This window comes from Onychomys torridus, chromosome 1 (assembly GCF_903995425.1).
Source record: "Onychomys torridus chromosome 1, mOncTor1.1, whole genome shotgun sequence".
Taxonomy (NCBI): Eukaryota; Metazoa; Chordata; class Mammalia; order Rodentia; family Cricetidae; genus Onychomys; species Onychomys torridus.
In genome coordinates this window covers 127963017-127984081 of record NC_050443.1, presented here as the reverse complement: position 1 = coordinate 127984081, position 21065 = coordinate 127963017, and the positions used below count along the sequence as shown (strand labels likewise).

General features: G+C 48.8%; 2 protein-coding genes across 4 annotated transcripts in view; one reads left to right on the top strand and one right to left on the bottom strand.

Moving 5' to 3' along the window:
* Window positions 1–21065, top strand: part of LOC118594502 (solute carrier family 22 member 19-like) — a 703508-nt gene that overhangs the window by 560056 nt on the left and 122387 nt on the right. The gene's annotated exons all lie outside the window — the stretch shown is intronic.
* Window positions 8891–17677, bottom strand: Slc22a6 (solute carrier family 22 member 6). Of its 2 annotated transcripts, XM_036204394.1 has the most exons (11): window positions 17377–17541; window positions 17035–17148; window positions 16543–16646; window positions 16177–16331; window positions 14354–14522; window positions 13766–13889; window positions 13520–13635; window positions 12471–12685; window positions 12221–12329; window positions 10119–10322; window positions 8891–9815 (listed from the first exon to the last, which is right to left on the bottom strand). In XM_036204394.1, the coding sequence occupies exons 1-11, from the start codon at window positions 17401–17403 to the stop codon at window positions 9737–9739; spliced, it is 1416 nt and encodes a 471-aa protein (XP_036060287.1). In that variant the 5' UTR covers window positions 17404–17541; the 3' UTR covers window positions 8891–9736. The 2 variants fall into 2 exon arrangements, with proteins under 2 accessions (XP_036060287.1, XP_036060278.1); XM_036204385.1 differs by having other exon boundaries at window positions 17035–17677.

The window sequence follows — 21065 nt, the reverse complement described above, 5'->3', positions numbered from 1 at the left end:
AATTTAAAAAATTTAAAAAGGAAGAGACAAAGGAAAGCATATTTGGGAAGGTTGATAAGATATGTTGAAGTGAGTAGACACTATCTACTATCTTAGGCCAGAAAATAAAGAAGAAATACCCAGGCTGGAGAGATGGCTCAGCATTAAGAGCACTTGCTGCCCTCCCTAGGCACCCAGTGGAGGCTCACAACTCCAGTTCTAGAGGCTCTGACATCATCTTTTGGCCTCTGAGGGCACTTCATGCATATAGTGTACATACATATACACAGGCAAAACACCCATACACGTAAAATAAAAATAAATAAATCTTTAAGAAGAAAGTCTTTATAACTGTGTCTGGAGGGACTTCCACAGGACACCTGTGTGTGACAGAGATGGGGGACTAGCCATGCCATACTTAGTTACCTGATGCTTCTGTGTTGGGTCTTTCCAGTAGGAATATAATTCACCTTTTACCAGTTTCAGACAGATGCTGTATGAGAAAAGCCTGGGTCTATGCTTGACCATTGCTCTTTCTTAGGGTGGTATCTAGATTAGGCTAATTGAGCTGAGAGACCCACCCCAAATTTAGGGAGCATCATTGTGTGGGCTGGGGTCCCAGACAGAATAAAAAGGAGGAAATAAGTTAAGTGCAACATACATCTCTGCTCCTTGATCATGGATGCAATGTGACCAACCATCTCAAGCTCCTGCTACCATGGCCTCCCCGCCACAAAGGACTTTATCCTTAAACTATTTGCCAAATACACCCTCTTTCCTTATATAACATTTGTCAGGCATTATCACAGTAATAAAAAAGTCAGCGATAAAGTGCATTTATTAGAGGAAGTATGGCCACGAGCCAAATGCAGATGGGGAAGTTTATCAGTGTGTTGCCTTAAGCCAATCAGAACTTTTCCTGAGAATTTGAATTAAGCATACAGAAATGTTCTTAGTGTTGAGCCCTAAGCCTGAGAGGTAGTGGGTTGGAGCTAGGATGAGCCCACGGATGAACGGGTCTGAGGAGGACGAGGAGCAGAAATGCTTTCGGTGTTCCAGTTTGTGGTTCCAGTTTCCCTGAACCCTGGATACGCTTTGTTTACTGTTCCTGAAGTCTTAAAAAAGCTATTTTTAGTATTTTACATTATGTGTAGGTATGTCTGCATGTGGGTACAATGTAAGACAATTCCTATACATGAGTGCTGATGCTTGCAGAGGCCAGAGACAGTAGATCCCCAGTAACCAATGGCTGAGAGCTGCCCGATTTGGGTGCTGGGAACCAAGTTTGGGTCCTCTGAAAGAAGAGCAGGTGCTCTTAACTGCTAAGCAATCTCTCCAGCCTCCTTGAATTCTTTTGTGTACCTGAAACTATGTCTCCTTTCGCATGGGCTGATGGGGGACGGCGCTATTCTTGCCCACCATTGACTGGAACAGAGGTGAAGAACATGGTTCATGCTACAGCTGTGACACTCAGAATGCAGCCCAATGAGCACTCAGCAGGCTAGTATGATCCTCTCTTTCTCTTTATGTGTGTGTATGTGTGTTTGAGGGAGAGGCACTGTTATATTTTAAAAACGGTGGGAAGGAGTCACACCATACAACAGGGCCCACGTGGGAGGTTTATTGAGGGGAGGGAAGGGCCAGAGACCGACCCCTGGGCACAACAGCAAAGAAAGAGAAAGAGACCGGAGGTGGGCAAGACTGCCTTTGATAAGGAAACGTAGCGAATGCGCACATGGGGGCGCTCTTAGTGGCTGCAGCTGAGGATGTATCCTGTCAGGACGCTAAGGGCAGGCCAGCACAGATGCCTGAATGCTAACATTCCTCCTTTTTTTTTTTTTTTTTGAGCTGAGGATCGAACCCAGGGCCTTGCATTTGCTAGGCAAGCGCTCTACCACTGAGCTAAATCCCCAAGCCTCCCTTTTGTTTATTATAAAAAAGGTTAAGAGTTAGAAAGGGGTAGCAGGTGAGGTGGGGATGAGGTCACCATATTCTCGAGACTGCTTCCTGCTGACCTGGGAGGCATCGATCATCTTTGGAGGACCTGAGAGAGCTGGGGTGCTGGCCAAGTCCTAGGGTAGCTGGCTGTTTCACTTCGCTGTCCAGGCTCTGTGGAACCATCTGGTGCTGCTTGGACCTGGCAAGATGCTGTTTGAGGTGAATCCAAGTCCACTCCCTGGAGCTCACAAGAAATCCTGATGAGGTCACCAGCCAAGATGGAGGAGAGCCGTGTGGTTGCTGTTAATAGTTACATGCACATACACATGTATTAAACAGGAGTTGAGTAAATAGAAGGGAGAACCCGCGTGTGCTGAGCAAGATGAAGCTGGCTTCTCCGTCTCTGCTTCGCACGTGGCAGCAAACAGGACATTTAGAGAGGAAGAGCAGACAGACACAAGCAGGTCTTGGAGCAAAGAAAAAGAAAATGGAAAATTCTTTCTTGGTTCTCCAACTGCCTGGTACAAAAAATGGTCAGCGGATCTCCAAAAGACACTCCATTGGGAGGGAGGAGGTATATGACACAGTTCCCAAGGATGAAGGAGAGAGAAGAAGATCCAAAGGTCTGAATGTTCTGGCACCCCAGGGGTCCAGGGAGAATCAGATTAAGTGGGCACAAGCTGTTCAGTAGGTTGTCATGCAAGAACAGGGGCCGAGGGCTAAGAGCCCGAGTGAGACACAGTCACCTGGTACCAGGACTTCGAGAAAAGCCACAAGGCGAGGACTGTGCTCAAGAAATGAAGCCTCACTGGTGAGAAATGGCCAGGAGTGAAGAGGAGGGTGCTTACCAATCGTCGGTGTTGGATGGAGAGTCCCAGTGATTCGTTAGGTAGGAAAATAGGGCTGTCAGGGGCGGACCAGGTTCCAGGGTCCCCACATGTCTCAGACTGCTGGGAGAGCCTTCCCAGTCATAGCATCAAATGCTGTATTTTAAAAACAGCGGGAAGGAGTTACACCATACAACAGGGCTCACCTGGGAGCTTTATTGAAGGGAGAGAAGGGGCAGAGACCGGTCCCTGGGGACCAGAGCAAAGAAAGAGAAAGAGAAAGAGATGGGAGAAGGGGCAAGGACCGCCTTTTTGTAAGGAAACGTAGTGAATGTGCACAGAGGGCGCTCTTAGTGGCTGCAGCTGAGGATATGTCCTGTCAGGACCCTCAGGGCAGGCCAGTACGTAAATGCTAACAGGCACTAAATCACCAAGATGAAAGGAATCCCACAGCTCTGCTGTTTTTGCTGTCTTCGCTCCTTGGCTATGTTCCATCTCCTAGTCTCAGCTACTGGGAGCAATTTCTAGATGAAGTCGGGAAATTGCTTCTGTCTCTAAAACCCTGAGCTCAGAATCTCCAGCCTCCATTTTCCTTCCTCTGCATCCGCCTACCCACCTTGCGGTCCTGTCTGATTCCCCAGGGTCCTTTGGCATTCTGAGGTGAAGGTGTGCATTCAGCTCCTGTTGTAGTATCTTCTCTGGTGCGGCCTGGGTGCCTGGGTGGAGAGCTGCTTCCTGCAGCGATTACCGTGTCTCCCCCAGGAAGAGCCTCCCAGCTCTGTGTTTTGGGCAAACACTGTAGCTTCAGGGTCTTCCCCCATTCAGACAAACTCAAGTCGGGGTCACACAGTCTGGGTTTGTATGTGAGAGGGCAAGATGGGGGTGGGGGACGACAAGGGATCTTGATGGGCATGTTGGCAGGATTTAGAAATACATAGGAGATAAACTTCTAGTGTGTCTGTGAGGGTACACCTGGAAAGATCTGACTGAGCTGGGAAGACCCCCCCCCCTCTGAATCTGGGTGGCACTATTCTGTGGTCTGGGGTTCCTGGCTGAATGAAAAGGAGAAAATAAGTGGAATCCAGGCAGGCATCTCTCTCTGGTTCCTGACTGCAGATGCCATGTGACCAGCTGCCCCAGACTTCCGCATCCCTGCTGGCATGGACTGTCTCCCTCTGACTGTGAGCCAAAGCAAACTCTTCCTTTCTTCTGTCAGTTTCTCTGATGCAGCACCAAGGAAGGAAATGAAACAGATGAGGACACAGAGGGTGGGAAGTGGCCCAGGTTTCCTCACCTCAGCCATGCTGGTAGACGGGAAGGAAGATCCGGACATCCAGGGCTTTGTGACCCAGTGCTGCTGGCCTCTGTGTTATTGGGAAAGGACTGTTCTATTGGAGGAGAGGAGGAGATGCAGGATCCAGGCCACCCCCTGTTTGAGGCAGCCTGGCCTCCAGGGACCCTCTCCTTACTGAAGTTGAGGAAATGAAAGAGAGGGGAACATGTCGGGGGTGCCTGGGCAGAGTGGGAATAGGGAGTTGGGGTGGATAGGATTAAGATACGTTGTTCACACAACTGCAACTGTCAAATAATAAAAAAAATATTCTATTGAAAAAAGAATAAGCTCCTAATCCAAACTTCTGATGTCCTTATAAAAAGAAAGCATCAGGGATGCATGCATGCAGAGGAGAGGCCATGTGAGGACACACTGGGAAAGTAGCCAAGGGAAGCGGCTTAAACCTGCTGACTCTTTGATAATGGACTTTCAGCCCCTAGAACGGTGAGAAAACGCTTTTCTGCTGAGCAAGTTATCTAGTCCTTGGTATTCTGTTTTGGAACTCTGTATGTTAGTCAGCTTTCTGTCACTGTAACAAATACCTGAGGTAAGGCAACTTACAAAGTGCAAAGGTTTACTTTGGCTCACTATTGTTACCATTGATAATAAATGGCTACAAACTTAGGTTTTTGCCAGAACTGGATTTCTGTTTCTTCTTTTTAGCACATTGGTGTGGCCAGTCTTAATTTATTTTTCAAGGAGGGAACAAGTTTATTGATAGCCCATTGGGTGTAGTTAGGAGAGTTACAGAGAAAACTCAGCTTGAGTGATCTACAAACTAGTCTGGTGAAGACACTGGGGTCTACAGATTAGCTGTGGACCCCTCATCATGGGGGAGTTCTCTGGTGGGCTCCATTTTCAAGTCACTGTGGCCTGAGTCAGAGTCCGGTGTGGATTGGTTTCACTAGCTGAGCCTCAGCCTTCTGGCTGCATCTTGGTCACATGGAGTAGCAGGAAGTCCAAAGTCAAGAGGTCACATCTGGTAAGAGTCTTCATGCTGGTGAGGATCCTGTAGAGTCTCAAGGTGACTGCATAGAATCCAGAATTTTACATGTTAGCTGTTTGTATGGCTGTGAACTGACACTTTCCTCATGACTATTGAGGTTGATCATATCAAGTGCTTACCACCCATTCCTGTATCTTCTATGGCAAAGCCTGTGTTTATGTACTTTTTATTATATTTGAATTGGGGGTGCATGAGTTCTGTTTACTGAATTCAAGGAGTTCTTTTTAAAACTTAATCTCTCTCTCTCTCTCTCTCTCTCTCTCTCTCTCTCTCTCTGTGTGTGTGTGTGTGTGTGTGTGTGTGTATAGAGATACAAATTTAACTGTCAGGAGTCAGTTTACTACTTCCATAGTGGGTTCTAGGGACAGAATCCATGTTGTCAGGTTTTTGTGGTGAGTGCTTTTACCCACTGAGGTATCTCACTGGCCCTAGAAATTATTTTCACTTATTTATTTATTTTGAGATAGTCTCATGTGGTCCAGTCTGGCCTTGAGTTCTCTATGTAACTGAAGGTAACCTTGAACTTCTGATTTTTTGTGTGCTGAGATCACAGGCATGAACCACCACGCCTGTTGTGGTTTGTATGTGGTGCTGAGGTAGATAAGCCTTCTACCAACTGAGCTACACCTCCACAGGTAGGAATTCTCTTTAGACTCTGGAAACCTGTGGAACCCAGTGCGGGCACACCTCTCTCATCTCTAGAAGTTTCATAGTTCTCACTTCTGCCTTGGCCACCCTGAACTTCTCTTTTGTTCTCCTTAACTTCATGAGATTGCCTGGCTCTGTTTGGATCCTGCTTCTGAACTGAGGTCCAGAATCTGCTCCCAGGAAGGGGAGGACCTCTCATATCATCTGCTCCCTTTCTCACAGCAAGCATGGCCTGGTGCTACCTAGTGTCCAGCATATAACTACATCTCCTTCAGTTTTCTTGTCATTGGCAAGCAGAAGAGTTCTTTGGGACCCTGCTCTCCCTGATGGCTGCAACCTTTTTCTCTCCCATTTTCAATGCTTTTAGAATAACCAAGTTCCTTGTCTAATTGCAAGCAGAGAGTTCAAGCGGAGATCAGTAAGTGGTTTTGGGATTCGTTAAATCTCTGTGCCAATGACACCCAAGCTTTCCATTGTGTTGTGTCTTGGCCCCCGAGTTCCTGCTTTCCCCAGTGGCTGTGGTACTCTGAGACACTGCATCTGAACATCTAACATCATCCACCACCTACATCTAAACTGTAGCTGACTGGGGTCCTTACAGTTGGCTCGGCTTCTACAGATGTGACTTGCCTCATAGCACTCATGTAGGCTTCTCTTGAGGAGGGATTTAAGCAAAAGAGGGTGAGAGTGAACTAGAGCCGGTGGAGGGAATTGAGCCTCAAGATCATCAGTTCAGCACTACATCAGTTTGCAGCAGACGTGTGTGTAACCACAATCTGAGCTGCATGGAGATGGCCCTAAGACAGTGGTTCTCAACCTACCTGCAGACTACCTTTAATGCGGTTCCTCATCTTGTGGTGACTCCCAACCATAAAATTATTTTCATTGCTACTCAATAACTGTGATTTTTGCTACTGTTATGAATCATAATGTAAGTATCTGATATGCAGGACATCTGATATGCGACCCCTGTGAAAGGTCATTTGACCTCCCAAAGGAGTCGTGACCCATGGGTTGAGAACCACTGCCCTAAGGGATCATTGAGGGTTTTCTTAAGAGGAGGCACAATGGGGCACAGGTCCATGCAGTGCTCCCTCCCCTCCCCCCCCCTCCCCTCCCCTCCCCTCCCCTCCCCTCCCCTCCCCTTCCTTTCCCTGCCCCCTGCTCATCTCTTTTTCTTCTCCCCTCGAGACAGTACATATCATGAATACCAGACTGACCTCAGAATCACTGTGTAGCCCAGAGTGACCTTAAACTTGGGTTCCTCCTGCCTCTCTCCTCTTGAGTGCTGGGATTATAGGCACACACCAGCATACCTGGTTACTCAGTGCTGAGGCTGGAACTCAGGGCATCGTACATGCTGTCAGCTGAGCTACACCTCCAGCCCCAATGCACTATTTTTCTTTTGCCCCTGTACCTATGATGAACACTTTTTCTTACACATCTTTGAAACACCTAAGCAGAGGGTTGGGGGTTGGGGTTCTGGGGGCACTGGGAGGCTGAGGGGCTGAGGGTAGGCAGGTGAGGATTTAGTAGAGGGGAGTCTAGGAGTTCCAAAATATATACAGGAACCAGGGGGGTAAGGCAAACGTTGTGAATTTGATAGTAGGGGCCTTTGCGTTACCTACGCATTACAGCTTTACCCCATCAAAAAATACAGTACCTGGGAAAATCAATCTCTACTGGGTCTCCCAAAAGCTAACAAAAGGCATATCAGTTTCCTGTTGCTGTTTGCAAGAAATCATTGTAAATATAGAGGCTTAAATCATTTATTCTCATATAGATAGAGGCTGGATATCTAAGGTTGCCATGTCAACAGGGCTGTGTTCCTTTTGGTAGCTTCAAGGAAGAATCCATTTTCTTCCCATTTCAGCTCTGGGAAGCTTGATTCCTTGGCTTGGAGGCTCACACCACTGATTTTTTTTTGGTAATGCTGAATGTATTCATTTGACTGAAAATGATCAGAAGTTACTTTAATTTAGTAACAATTAATTGAAGCTTATTGCCTCTGTCTTGACTTGAACTGCTTTTTATTTTTGTCCCGTCTTGAGTCACTCCAACCTCTTGATTCTGCTGTTACATCTCCTATTCACTGATCTGTCTTTCTGAGTGCCCTTGCAATTACATTGGGCTAACCCAAATAATTCAGGCTAGTATCCTCATCTTAGAAAGAATCCTTAAAATAATCATATCTGCATGACTCCTTTTTTGTTTTAGGCAACACAATAGAAGGTTCCAGGGATTTGGCTGTGGGTGTCTTTGTGGGTTCCTCCATCCAGCCTACCACAGGATCTGGAAGCTTTGCTGGTGAGGCCTCTGTCCTCTATGTTTCTCTGGGGCAGTGAAACTTCTGGGGAGGGGAAGAAAACATCTAAGGAAGAGCTTTGGACTGGAGTAAAGCCTGTGTGGGACCTGGCATGATAAGGTGACGTCTGGAGAACGTGGCTTTTGAGGAGCTCTCTACCAGGAGCACTCTATTAGGACCAGGTAGTTGAGGGTCCTCTGGAGTGTTCCATTTTGCTCTGGACACAGAAAATGCTGAGAATGCTACAAATTCACTGACGTATTGACTGAAAAGAGGTTAAAGTGGGAACAAAACAGTCCACTTTCAGATTTGAGCACTGTGGCACACTCCTAAAGTACGAGCATTTGGAAGGTGGAGGCAGAAGGATCAAGGTTCAGGGTCATCCTCAGCTATGTACTGAGTTTAGGGCCAGCCGGGGGGATATGAGGTCCTGTCTTAGTATTTCCACTGCTGTGACAAAAATACCATGACCAAAAGCAACTTGGGGAGGAAAGGGTTTATTTCATCTTACAACTCTTTGGTTACACTCCATCGCTGTGGGAAGACAGGGCAGAAACTGAAGCAGAGGCTGTGGAAGAACTCTGCTTACTGGCTTGCTCCCCAGCGCTTACCCAGCTTGCTCTGTGATAGCACCCAGGACCACCAGCCCAGTGGTCTGGACCCTCCCATATCAATCATTAATTAAGAAAATGCTCCACAGGCTTGCCTACAGGCCACTTATGGAGTCCTTTTTTTGAGCTGAGGATTGAACCCAGGGCCTTGCGCTTGCTAGGCAAGCGCTCTACCGCTGAGCTAAATCCCCAACCCGAGACCTTGTCTCAATTGAGGTTCCTTCCTGTTGGATGACTCTAGCTTGTGTCAAGTTGACAAAATAACCAAAAAATGAAACCAAACCAAATTATTCTTAAACAATATCTACCTCCATAGAGTGACGGAGGAGAAACTGAGTTAATATATTCAAACTGCTTAAGATGTTGCCTGGCACGTAATTAGCACTCAGTGTTGGCTATCCCTGGCTGTTCAATACGGTCCAGCCCTTGTCCTTACTCTCCAGCACTGTCCCTGGACCACGGGAAACAAGCAGATTGAAGACTCAGCAAACACAGAATGAACCAGGTTGGCTAGTAGCCTGAACTACAGAGGGCAGCATCCTGACATCATCTATGATCATCGTTCTCTTTTACAGCTAGAAGTTTCTATCTGCTCTTACAGAGGGAGAAGAACCCAAACCAGAGCCTCTGATTGGCTGCTTTCATTTCAGTTTCTCATCGAGTTCTGATTTCTGGGAAGGGAAGGGGGCATAAGGCATTTAGCTAAAACAGAAATGTTAGGATCAGAGAGGTGGAGGCGTAGAAGAAGGGACCAAGGTGGGAGAAGAGAGTCTTTTAATTATCTGGGATTCTTTGTAAAGTCCTGGAGGTGGAGGGCAATGGAGCTGGGGGAGGGACAGACCGTGTGAACACTGAGCTGGAATACTGCTGATGAAGAGCACATTCCATTTAAGAAGTTGCACACAGTCAGACCTTTTAATTATTGTTCCTGGTGGGGTCTACTGAAGTGACCCTTGGGGAGGCATTTCTCTGAACAGCAGCCTCCACACTTGGATGGTCTGGTCTCTCCACTCATGCCCCCACCTCATGTAGGTGGCAGGACCTGTAGAAGCCCACTCCCTTTAGTGCTGTGTGAGGCCCCTTCTGTCCTCAGAGTCCATTCTTCTCTTGTGTGGAGGCCTGGAGTGGCATCATCTGCTTCTGCAGTTCCCTCTGTTTTCCTCTACGCCTGGGGGAAGGAAAGCAGACATCTGGGTTTGCAGCCTCCTGTCCAGGTCTGAGATGGTTCCGGCTCTCCCCTCAGTCTGTGACTAGCCCACCTATTATCTGCCCCCTCCAAATGGCAACCGTTCCTTCCTGGAGCTGAGAGTCCCAAGAAGGATTATGGGAGAATCTTCCACTAGGGGACAAAGGGACTAAACTCGGATTTGGAAGAGAAGTCCTGGGTTTGAGCCTCAGTGCTATTCCAGCCTGGGTGGATGACCTGGAGTAAGTCGCCGATCCTCTCTGGGAGAGGGGTGGTGGTGCCTACCTGCTCTTCAGGTCCTGCACTGTATCTGGCAGTGGCTGGCCCAAGGTCTCTGGCAGGAGGGTAGTGACAGCACTGGCGGCCACAGGGACAGCGCCAAAGATGAAGAGAGGCATGGAGGGGTAGAACTCGGCAGTCATGCTCACCAGCGGGCTCACAATGCTGCCCACCCGGGCCATGGTGCTGCCCATGCCCAGGCCTGTCTGCCTGTGGTCAAGTGGGTGTTGGTTAGAGCTCTGGTATGGGTACCAGTGGTCACATTCGGAGCAGGGCAGTCCTGACAGCTCTGGACGTTCCTGTGCTTCCTCTTCCCTACTTGACTAGCAAATGATTCCACATTTTTGTGTTTTGCTGCTGGTTGTACTGGACAGCAAAGTCAGGACCTTGCACTAGCCAGACGCTTTACTACTGACCTGCATCCCCAGGCCATTGTGGTGACTTTTAAAACAAAAAGGGAAATCGAGAAGGGCTGTCGTTAGAGAACTGGGGACTTGAAACTGAGTTCTGCCTCCGTCCTTAAGCTGCTATGAGACTTTCAGCCAATCGCTTTACATCTCCGGGCTTCAGTTTCCAACTGTCACATGAGACCACTGGGTAAGACCAGTGATTCTTAGGTTACCATCATCTAGAATGTTTTTGTTTTCCTTTTCTCTTTCTAGCTGTGCTAGGGATGGAATTCAGGACCTCACACCCACAAGACAGTTGCTCTGCCCCTGAGCTACACCCCAGCACACCTGCATCCCTTTTGAATCATAGTTGTCTCCATCTCACAGAGACCTGTTAGTTAGGCCCCTCAGGGGAAGGAATCTGGAGGCTGCTTGTGTGTTAAGAACATTCATTCTCTATGAGGGACTGGAGAGATGGCTCAGCTGCTAAGAGCACTGGCTACTCTCGTAGAGGACACAGGTTCAGTTCTCAGTACCCACGTGGCAGCTCATAACCATCTGTAACTCTAGTTGTAAGGGATCTGATGTCCACTTCTGTGCTCTGTGGGTACTGGGCATGCACATGGTATGTATGCATACATGCAGGCAAAACATTCATACATAAAATAAAAACGAACATATCTAAAAATAAATCCAGCTAACCAAGAACATCCTCTATGAGAGAAAGGTTAAAAACATTGACCCAGGAGGCAGTGGCATCGGGGTCCAGTGCAGCTGCATGACCCTGCAGAAGTCACCTCACTTCTGTGTGTCTGTTTTCACATGTGTAGGAGAATGATAGTCCCTGCTTTGATCAGCTATGAGAATGTGAAAAGATTAAGGAGATACTTGATACTCAGAACACACTTGGTTTGGAAACCTGTAAAGGCATGACATAATATAGATCCACGATGCCTCATCCCAGTGCTATGACCTCTCAGGTCTTTGACGTTTCATGTGGTTTTGCATTTGATTCTTCAAGTGGATTTATTATTTTCTTTCTTAATGCCTCTCCTATCTCACTATAAAGTGGTGCTGAGTTCATCCTTATCGCTGGCATATTTTCAGGAGTGGTTCTTGTAGGAAGTTGCATGCGTGTTTGTGGTTTTAGTTTCAGATGTGCTAGTTGGTTTAAGATGGAGTTTAGATATGATCACAGCTTGTAACTTGTGTTCTGAAGTCTTCAGTTCATTGCCCCTAGATGTGGCTCTCTATCCTGTTCTAGATGGTGACTCCTTCTAGATCTCCTTTAGAAATAGTTGGGGGCTGGACAGCCACATCTCTGTCAGCCAGACCTTGACATGTGTAACTGAGTGGTTCCTGGTTCCTATATATCTTGCCCTGATTTATGTTTTTTTGTTTGTTTTTTGTTTTTTGTTTTTTGTTTGTTTTGTTTTTCTTTTTTCTGAGACAGGGTTTCTCTGTGTAGCTTTGCGCCTTTCCTGAAACTCACTTGGTAGCCCAGGCTGGCCTCGAACTCACAGAGATCCACCTGCCTCTGCCTCCCGAGTGCTGGGATTAAAGGCGATTGCCACCACCGCCTGGCCAATTTTTTTTTTCGGTGTGTGTGTGTGGGGGGAGGCTTTGTGTACTGAGCTATGCTCTGGGCTTCTGGCTTTAGTGTGTGCAGGGGACTGTTTTTCCCCAGATCTCCCCTCTGTGCCCTGGGCTCCCACTCACCGGATCACTGTGGGGTACAGCTCTCCAGTGTACAGGAAGATGCAGTTGAAAGAGGCAGCCAGGCAGCCCTTTCCTAGCACAGCCAGGGAGGTGCGTATGATCGTCTGGTCTAGAGAGAAAGGAATGGGGGAGAGTAGGAGCATAGGAATTGAGGTTGGAGGTACTGGCTTCTTTTCTTCTGAGAAGTTGGGTTATGTCTGAAGGGGTAGGGTGGGTGGTACTAAGTGCCAAGACACTGGTAGGTGCTCACCCTTTGGTATTACCCCATTCACCAGGATGCAAATGCCTGCCAGAAGCAGGGAGGCCAACTGTGCAGGCCGGCGGCCCAGGGAATTGATGACAAGGAAGCATACGAACTTGGCAGGCAGGTCCACAGCACCGAAGATCACCTGGATAAGGTACATGCTGACCCCAAAGCCTTGCAGGTCCATGACCAGCCCGTAGTAGGCAAAGCTAGTGGCAAACCTGGAGAGGGATGTGGGGCTGGTTAGACAAGCTTAAACAAGGTGCTGTTTCATGAATACAGTGTTGCATGGGGTATCCTCTTTGGGAGCTAGGATCTGCTTGGCAAGTGCTTCTTCAGAAACTGCAACTGCATATTCAAGCTGCACAGTTGAAGAATTGGGGCAGTCCTCCAATCCTGGGCTAACTAGACACCCCAGGGAACAGGGGAACTTTCATCTAGTTGCTAAGAATGTTTAGGGGTTCACAAAGCATAGGTTTGAGGGTTGAACCCTCTACAGAGAATAAACCTAAACTTGCCAGCAAAGACTTCTTTGGCAAGACTGTTCTCCTGACCATGCCCCACTTAACTGTCATGGGATTGCCATGGTGATGCACATGAGAGAGAGAATGGGAAGACTGCACAGGAAAAGGAAGATTTGAGTTTGTATCACCTTTGGCCCAAGTGTGTTTTGGGGATATGTGTGGGTCCTCTTCTGCCTGTGCTACTTCCCCCCAGGCACCACCAGAGCAGTAAAGTCTCTGAGTGGTTTTCAAAGCTCACTCATCTTTCCTCACACTATAAACCTGTGGGCTCTGGAGAACATTGTCCTAATGAGGTGGTTTATACAGGATCGGGGCTGGTGAGAGAAGCTAGGAGACCAGTTTAGCATGGGAACTGGTTGAGCTGGAGGACTCTTATTTCTTTAGGGTCCTTACTACTCCTCACAGCAGATCTGCTGACTTTCCCTCCCCCTCCCTGGCCTTGTCCACCCGTTGCATCCATGCCCTCCCTCAGCCTGCTTTTCTGTCTTTTGATCAGGCTGCTTGTCCACCGGTGTGTCTGTCTGAGCCTACCACAGCATGGAGAGGCAGAGGAAGAGGTGACGAAGGGTGGGACAGCGCAGCAGCTCCATGGCTGAGGCCTGGCCTTTGCCTAGCATCAGTTCCTTCTGCAGGCTGGTCTGGAGCACCTGGCAGGATAGGCATGACTCAGGGCCTGAGCTCCTCCTAGGGACGCCCTTGGTCCAGCCTCTGAGTCTGGTCTTGGTACTGGTATTTGGGTTGGAGCTCAGGCAGCATCTAGGGACAACGCTGTCTTACCTCTATACTCAGCTTAGCCCCTTCTTCCTGTTTCCCATTGATCCGGGCCACTCTCTGCAGGGCTTGGAGGGTGAGGTCCAGCCTTCCTGAGGAGGAGTACCAGCGGGCTGACTCAATGAAGAACCTGGGAGTGGGGATGGAGAGAGGTGGATGTTGGCATAGTCTCAGTTTTAGTCTTCTGGCTTAGAGATATATAGTAGAGTTTTATTTATGTTTGGGGAGCAGGGCCCTTGCCAAGACCCCCTTAAGGATCACCTTAAGGATCACAAAATAGTGGCCACTTTGATAATCACTCATCCCCTACCCAGAATTTAGTTCTTGGATGCTGGGTAGGGAGGAGGAGTGTCAGCAGGCAGGTCAAACTGTGGGGTGCCGGAGAACTGCCGCCATGCCCCCCCGCCCCCAGGACAAGACCTACCCCCGCAGCCTTGGCTTCAGAGTCTGTTCAACAGAAGCATTGGATTGGGGTCAGCTTTCTGTCTTGGATGAATTTTCTGGGGAGGTTTGTGCCCTGCTCTGGGAGCTGGCTTGTCCCCTGTAGTCCTGTAGGCTTCTGGGTCATTGCTTCCCACCCCAGATCCCACATACCAGGAGTAGATGAAGGCAGCAAAATAAGGCACAGAGACCAGAAGCTGCAGGTGGCGCCAGTGGGGCACAGCATAGGCGACACCAGCCAGGATGAACTGGCCCAGGCTGTAGACATAGCCAATCAAGGTGCCCACATAGGCGCGGGTGTGGATGGGCATCCATTCCACATCTGGAAAGCGGTTAGAATAGAGTGTTGCAAGTAACTGGGCTGCTGGGTGGAAAGAGACACCGCTCCTGCCCTCTCCCAATCGTGTACTTCCCAAAGCTCTGTAGAAGATGTTTCAGTGAGATTGGGTGCCAGGGTAGGGAGAGTGGAGACAGTGAATGGAAATGGGACCCCCAGGGACTGCCTTCTCCATGCTCCTGCTGCTCTTTGGCTCTGCCCCCAGGGCCTGACTACACCCCCTTTCCCTGCAGAGTTACTCTGACTACTCAGTCTGTTTTCAGCAGAAACCACTTCCCTTTCCCTCAGCCTTGGGCTGGACCCACCCTCAGTGGTCAGAGTACTACTCTTTTTCCATCCTGAAGCATCAGTCCAGGCCGGAAGGGGACCACTATTCTGTTAAGGTCTCAAGAGGCTGGGCTAGGTTCCTGGCGGACTTCTGACTCTGCTGCCGGGATACACTTGAATATGTACATTGACTTTGGAGCTGGAGCCTTAGGCATGTCTCAGCTCCAGCTCAGGCCTAGCTAGTTCCTTTTGTCTAGAGAATTGTGAATCCCTGGATTCATTCCCTCCTGGACTTGAGAGATGACTTCAGGTAAATTTATTTTCTTCTACCCAGCCTCAGATTCATTATCTGGGAAATTGTGTGTGTGTGTGTGTGTGTGTGTGTGTGTGTGTGTGATCTATTAGAGGAAGCACACTGATGGTTCATGAACACAACTATCCTCAGTCACTAAGTGTGTTTGGTGCATATGATGCTGGCTTATCCTTGTTTAGAAATATTAGATTAGCCACAATATTAAAATAATTATGATATTTTATATTAATTTTAAAAAGTGAGAGACATCTGGGTATGGTGGAATATGCCTGTAATTCCCGCACTCAGGAGGGAGAAGCTGAATGGCATGAATTGTAGGCCACATGATAAGACCCTGTATCAGAACAAAACAAATAAACAATACCAACAAAAATGGAGTAAGATCTGACTCCTGGACTGAAATTATAGTTGGTATCTCTAGGTAGGATGTTTCCTTTAAAACAATCACATTTGTTTATTTATTCATTCTCTCTCCTCCCTCCCTCCTTCACTCCCTCCCTCCCTCCTCTCCCACTTTGTGTTTATATGTTTATGCCATGGCAGGTGTGTGGAAGTCAGAGGACAACTGGCGTGCCACAGTTGGTCCTGGGATCAACTCAGGCCATCAGCCTTGGTGGCAAGTGTCTTTACCCTCTGAGACATCTTGCCATCCCCACCTTCTTTGCTATTTAGCCCAGACTGGCCTGGAACTCATTATATAGCTCCATCTGGTTTCATACTTTGGCCTCCTGATTTTGGGCACATGCCACCATGCCTGGCCTGTCTCACGGCCTTTGGATCTCCTTTGGATACAGTCTTCACTTCTCCTAAGGTCTCCTGTACCTGGCTTGTCTTGGTCACTCTGACCACAAGTCTTCAATCTTACTAATAAGTGAGGAATCGAGATGGAGTGAGGTGGGGAAGGCAGGGTGGTGTTGACTGGAAATGCTGATCTAAGGGAGGTATTGGCTTGAGAGGGCAGGGTGTGGGGGATGGGTGGAGGGGGCAGAAGGAGAGGCTCAGGAGGGGAGGAGGCTGGGGGATTGGGTGATGAGAGGGATGTAGGTGAGCAATCCTTACTTAGTGTCATGCAGTTGATTGCAATGCTAGCCAAAGACATGCCCGAGAGGAGCCGGAAAATGCAGTAGACGGTGTAGTTGGGTGCATAGGCTGCACAGGTTCCTGACACGGCTGTCTGCAGGTAGTTCAAGATCAGTACCTTCCGACGGCCCAGCCTGTGGGGGAAGGGGAGACCTATGTCAGGGGTCTGAGGACTGCTGGGGGCCAGGCTGAGCTACACAGGAGAGGCCCCGGGCTGCAGTCCTCTGAGGACCTAAGAAGAATCCTGAGTCTTGCACTTAAACCAGCCACCCCTGCCTTGAATCCAGCCAGGGGCCCCCAACCCCAGCTTAGCTAGCCCAGCTCTTTGGCTTACCCAGGACTGACCTGTCTGCCAGGTAGCCAAACATCATGGCTCCCAGCAGCACTCCCACCATGTACAGGGACTGGGCCAGCTGGCGGAAGGCCCGGTGAGAGCACACAAGGTTCCACTGTGGGGAGAGGTAAGCCAGAGTTGGGCAGAGAAGAGAACCAGATGCAAGGAAGGCCCTCAGCCTCCTCTAGGAAGATCCTCTGGGGCCCATGCCTCGCTCTTTCAGCCATAGTTTGTTCTGCTGTTGTCTCCTGGGAGCCAAGTACTTAAAGTTGCACTCAGCAGCTCCCACATCCACCTTCCACAGACACCACCCTCTTGAATGCTTTTAGCTCATCTCCAGATCTTGGCCCCCGGGGAACTTGACTGTGTGTGTGTGTGTGTGTGTGTGTGTGTGTGTGTGTGTGTGTCTGTCTGTCTGTCTGTCTGTCTGTGTCTGTGTATCTGTGTCTGACTGTCTGAGAGGTGAAGTGGTGTCATATGGAGAGGGAGCCCCAGCTCCTTACCTCAGTTACGATGGTTGAAGGGAAGGTGCTGTTGTCATAGACCCAGCCATCAATGCAGGACTCTGTGACTCCGGTGCCATTGGCCTCTGTGCCATTGTGAAAGGGTGGTACCCGCTGTGGGGAAGTAAAACGGAGGCAAGACTCGGGTTGTCCCTGCTTGTCCAGGGGCAGCCAGGCCTCTAGACCTCCATCTTTGCTGAGGTTGGCATTGGCAGGTGGGCGGCAGTGGTGAGTGGGGATGGCAGCAGTGAAGTTCTGCAAGGTGTTGTGGGAAGCCATCAGCAGCAGGGGAACAACCACCAGGGTGACCTGGATCAGCTGGAAGCGTCCGACGCCCCCCACCTGCTTCAGGAGGTCATTGAAGGCCATGGGGCTGGGCCAGGCCGAGTAGTCAGAGACTGAAGACCTCCAGTTCTAGGACCTCTGTCTGCCTGCCTGCTGCCCTTTGCCTGAGGAGTGGGGCTGTTGCTGCCTTTGCAGCTGAGTGGCTGGCTCCTGGAGCTGGAAATGAGCCGGCTCTGTGGCGGGACAGCGAGCTGGTGGACCGCCCCTCCTTTCTCTCTCCCCTGGTTCTGGCCCTCCCTTGCCCTCGCCTCTTTTCTTCACTTCGGGGGTCTGGACAGCTCAGCTTTCAGGGTCTGCTGGAGCCCTGACTCTTACGCAGGCAACTTTTAATCTTTGGCCTGAAGACAATGAGTTAAAGTGTGACTTGGTGTCAGGAGGATTAACCCTGTGAGTGTCCCTTGTGTCAGTGGAATTTTTCCAAGTGAGTATAAAGGGCAGGAGGGGATGGTGGGGACTGAGAGTGGATTCACTGGGGGCAGCCATCTGGGCACCTGGATGCAGAAGGGGACAAGGTGGGAACTTCTGTCCTCCCTCTGTTGAGGAGTCTGGACTCTGGGAAATGTGTTGGCCTCCTGACGGGTTTCTGTGGACATCAAAGTCTGTCTTCAGGAATAACACCAGAGACAAGATAGCAAGTCCCGTTGAACCTGAACTTCCAATTGATGATTAATTTTTTAAAAGTATAGCCCTAATAGTGCATAGACCATGTTTATATCCAGAATTATGTGTTAGTTTGAAATGCAGATCTGACTGAGAATCTTATATTCTTATTTGCTAATTTGAGTAACCCTGGTCTTTGGCCTTCCCAGGACAGCTCACGTCTTGCAGGACAACAGCCTTGTGCAACTGGAAGAAACAGCGGTGGTCAAAGGTTGCTCTTGAAGTCACGGGGACAAGGGCAAAGTCAGACAAAATGGGGATCATTCTTCTGGGACCTTAGTTTTCACATTCTTGGATTATTCTTTTTTATTTGTTTTTAAAGACAGTCTCACATAGCTTGGGGTGGCCTCCGGTTGGTATATAGCCAAGGCTGGTCTTGAATGACTCCTCTTGGCTCCACCTCCCAAGTGTTGGGATTTCAAATGTATACCACCACACTGTTTACCTTAATTTTTTCCTTTTTTGAGACAGGGTTTCTCTGTGTAGCCCTGGCTGTCCTGGAATTTGCTCTGTATATCAGGCTGGCCTCAAACTCAGAGATCCACCTACCCCAGCCTCCTGAGTACTGGGATTAAAGGCATGTGCCACCACAGCCTGCCAACTTAATTAATTAATTAGTGTGTGTGTGTCTGTATGTGTGTGTGTAGCCATCTCACTGGCCCCTATTTCCTCCTTTAATTGTCTTGATTCAAATTTTCCCATTGCTGTGATTTTTATTTCTAAAAAAAAATCTTACTTTATTTCATATGTATGGATGTTTTGCCTGCATGTATATCTGTGCACCGTTTTCATGTTTGGTAACCACAGAGGGTGTCAGATTCCTTGGAACTGTCATTACAGACAGTTGTGAGCCACTATGTAGGTACTGAGAATTGAACCAGGGTCCTATGTAAGAACAGACAGTGCTCTTAACCATTAAGCCACCTCTCTAGCCACCTCTTCTATTTTATTTTTTAAACACTGAGCATGAACCAATCTTCTTTTCAGCTACAAGTCTAGCTAAATTGACTTGAATTCCTCCAACAGTTTTTGGCTCCTGAGCCTGGGTTATTCACAATCAGAGGCAGTGTTGAACACTAACTAGATGTCTCTGTTGGATCCGATTGGTTGGATCACAGACTGGGCAGGTTGCTGCTCTATAGCTTTGATTTGCAAGGTGCATCTGGTGTAAAACATTGAACTCCAGAGTCAGCCCTCTTGCCATATTCTCAGGCTGTGTGAGCAGGAACACGTTATTAAACTCCTGTGTACCTAGTGCCCTTGCTTCAAGATAGGGATGGTTTTAATGTCCCCTTCATTCTGTTCCTGGAGGGTAAAATGAGCCAACACAGGTCAAGAGTTTAGAGAAGCCTTTATCCAAGAATGGTGGTTTGTGCCGTAGTCCCAGCTTGTGGGAAACCTGAGGCAGGGGGCTAAAGCTCAGGAGTTCAAAACCAGCTTGAGCAGGAGGATAGTAGTTCAAGCTTAGTCCTGGCTACATAGTGAGTTTGATGGCCCCCTGGACTACATGAGACCTTGGTTTTTTTTTCCCCCCTCAAGGCAGGTTTTTTCTGTGTAGCCCTGGCTGTCCTGGAACTCACTCTGTAGACCAGGCTGGCCTCAAACTCACAGAGCTCCTCCTGCATCTGCCTCCTGAGTGCTGAGATTAAAGGAGTGTGCCACCAGTACCTGGCGATGAGGTCTTTCTTAAAGAACCTCCCACCAGAAAAAAAAGGCCAGATACTATGCTATGCAAACTGCACTTGTATGCATTCAATTGGGAGGGCGTTTTTGTCTGCAAAGGTCCTCAGGCACATGAGGCACGTGAGGTGTTAGACTAGGGTCTTAACTTCAAAGCCGGCTTCCTCCTCTTCCTCCAACAGGGTCTCATTATACATGCCAGGCTAGTTTCAAACTCCTGGTTCTCTGATCTCAGCCTCCCAAGGGCTGGGATTATAGGCCTGGAGCCATGACGGCGAAAAGCTGAACCCTTCACCGTGGCTCTAGAGGTGTTCACTGCCAAGCTAAAGGGGTTTTGGAGATGAGCCAACTGCATATGTAGAGAAAAGGCCCGAGGAGGCTGTAACTCATCCCAACCTCCCCTCCCAGCATATGTTGATTCTAGCTTGGGCTCAGTGGGTGTCCAGATGCCTGCTACATTCCCCAGGCCAAGGTATATAAGAACCTGTGGCCTGGGGAGGCCAGGACAGCTGGACAAACAGCTTAGAGGCTGTGGGGTCAGTTCCCTGCCAAGACTTAGGGCTCTTGTAGGGAAGTAGGTGGAGTGTTGAGGGAAGTGGGGTGAGCTCTTGCAAGCACCCCCGCTCTCCGAGCTTGTGCCTAATCCTGTTCTGGGTAGAAACTTCTTTCTTAGCTCCTGTCTTAGTTAGGGTCACTATTGCTGTGATGAAACACCATGACCAAAGCAGACTGGGGAGGAAAGGGTTGATTTGCTTTATACTTCCACATCATAGTCCATCACTGAAGGAAATCAGGACAGAATTCAAACAGGGTAGGACCCTGGAAGCAGGGTTGATGCAGAGGCCGTAGAGGGGTGATGCTTACTGGCTTGCTCCTCAGGGCTTGCTCCTTCTGCCTTCTTATAGTACCACCAGAACCACTCCAGGCGAGGCACTACCCACAGTGGGCTGGGCCCTTACCCAGTAACTAAGAAAATGCCCTACAGGCTTGTGTACAACCCCATCTTATGGAGGTATTTTCTTTTCTTTTTTTTTTCTGTTCTTTTTTTTTAATTAAGAAATTTTTTATACATTTTATGTACCAATCACAGATCCCTCTCTTCCTTCCTCCCACCCCTCCGGCCTTCCCCCCACAACCCACCTGCCCATTCGGAGGCATTTTCTTAATAGAGATTCCTTCCTCTTAGGTGACCATAGCTTGTGTCAAGTGACATAAAACTAGCCGGTGCAGCTTCTGACAAATCCCAAGCCCGGGGGAGTCTATAAAAGGCTCCACTGGAGACTGAACAGTGGCAGGATCCCAGGATTTTCAGATCTGGGGACTGTCCCTTGTTGTGGGTCACTGAA

Bases quoted from the DNA above. Each gene is read 5' to 3' on its own strand.
- Slc22a6 (XM_036204385.1), bottom strand. From the start codon at position 17,403: ATGGCCTTCAATGACCTCCTGAAGCAGGTGGGGGGCGTCGGACGCTTC. The intron at 16,332-16,542 runs GTCAGTCCTGGG...CTTCCCCCACAG, and splicing joins TTTGGCTACCTGGCAGACAG to GCTGGGCCGTCGGAAGGTAC. The intron at 12,330-12,470 runs GTGAGCACCTAC...CTTTCTCTCTAG, and splicing joins GAATGGGGTAATACCAAAGG to ACCAGACGATCATACGCACC.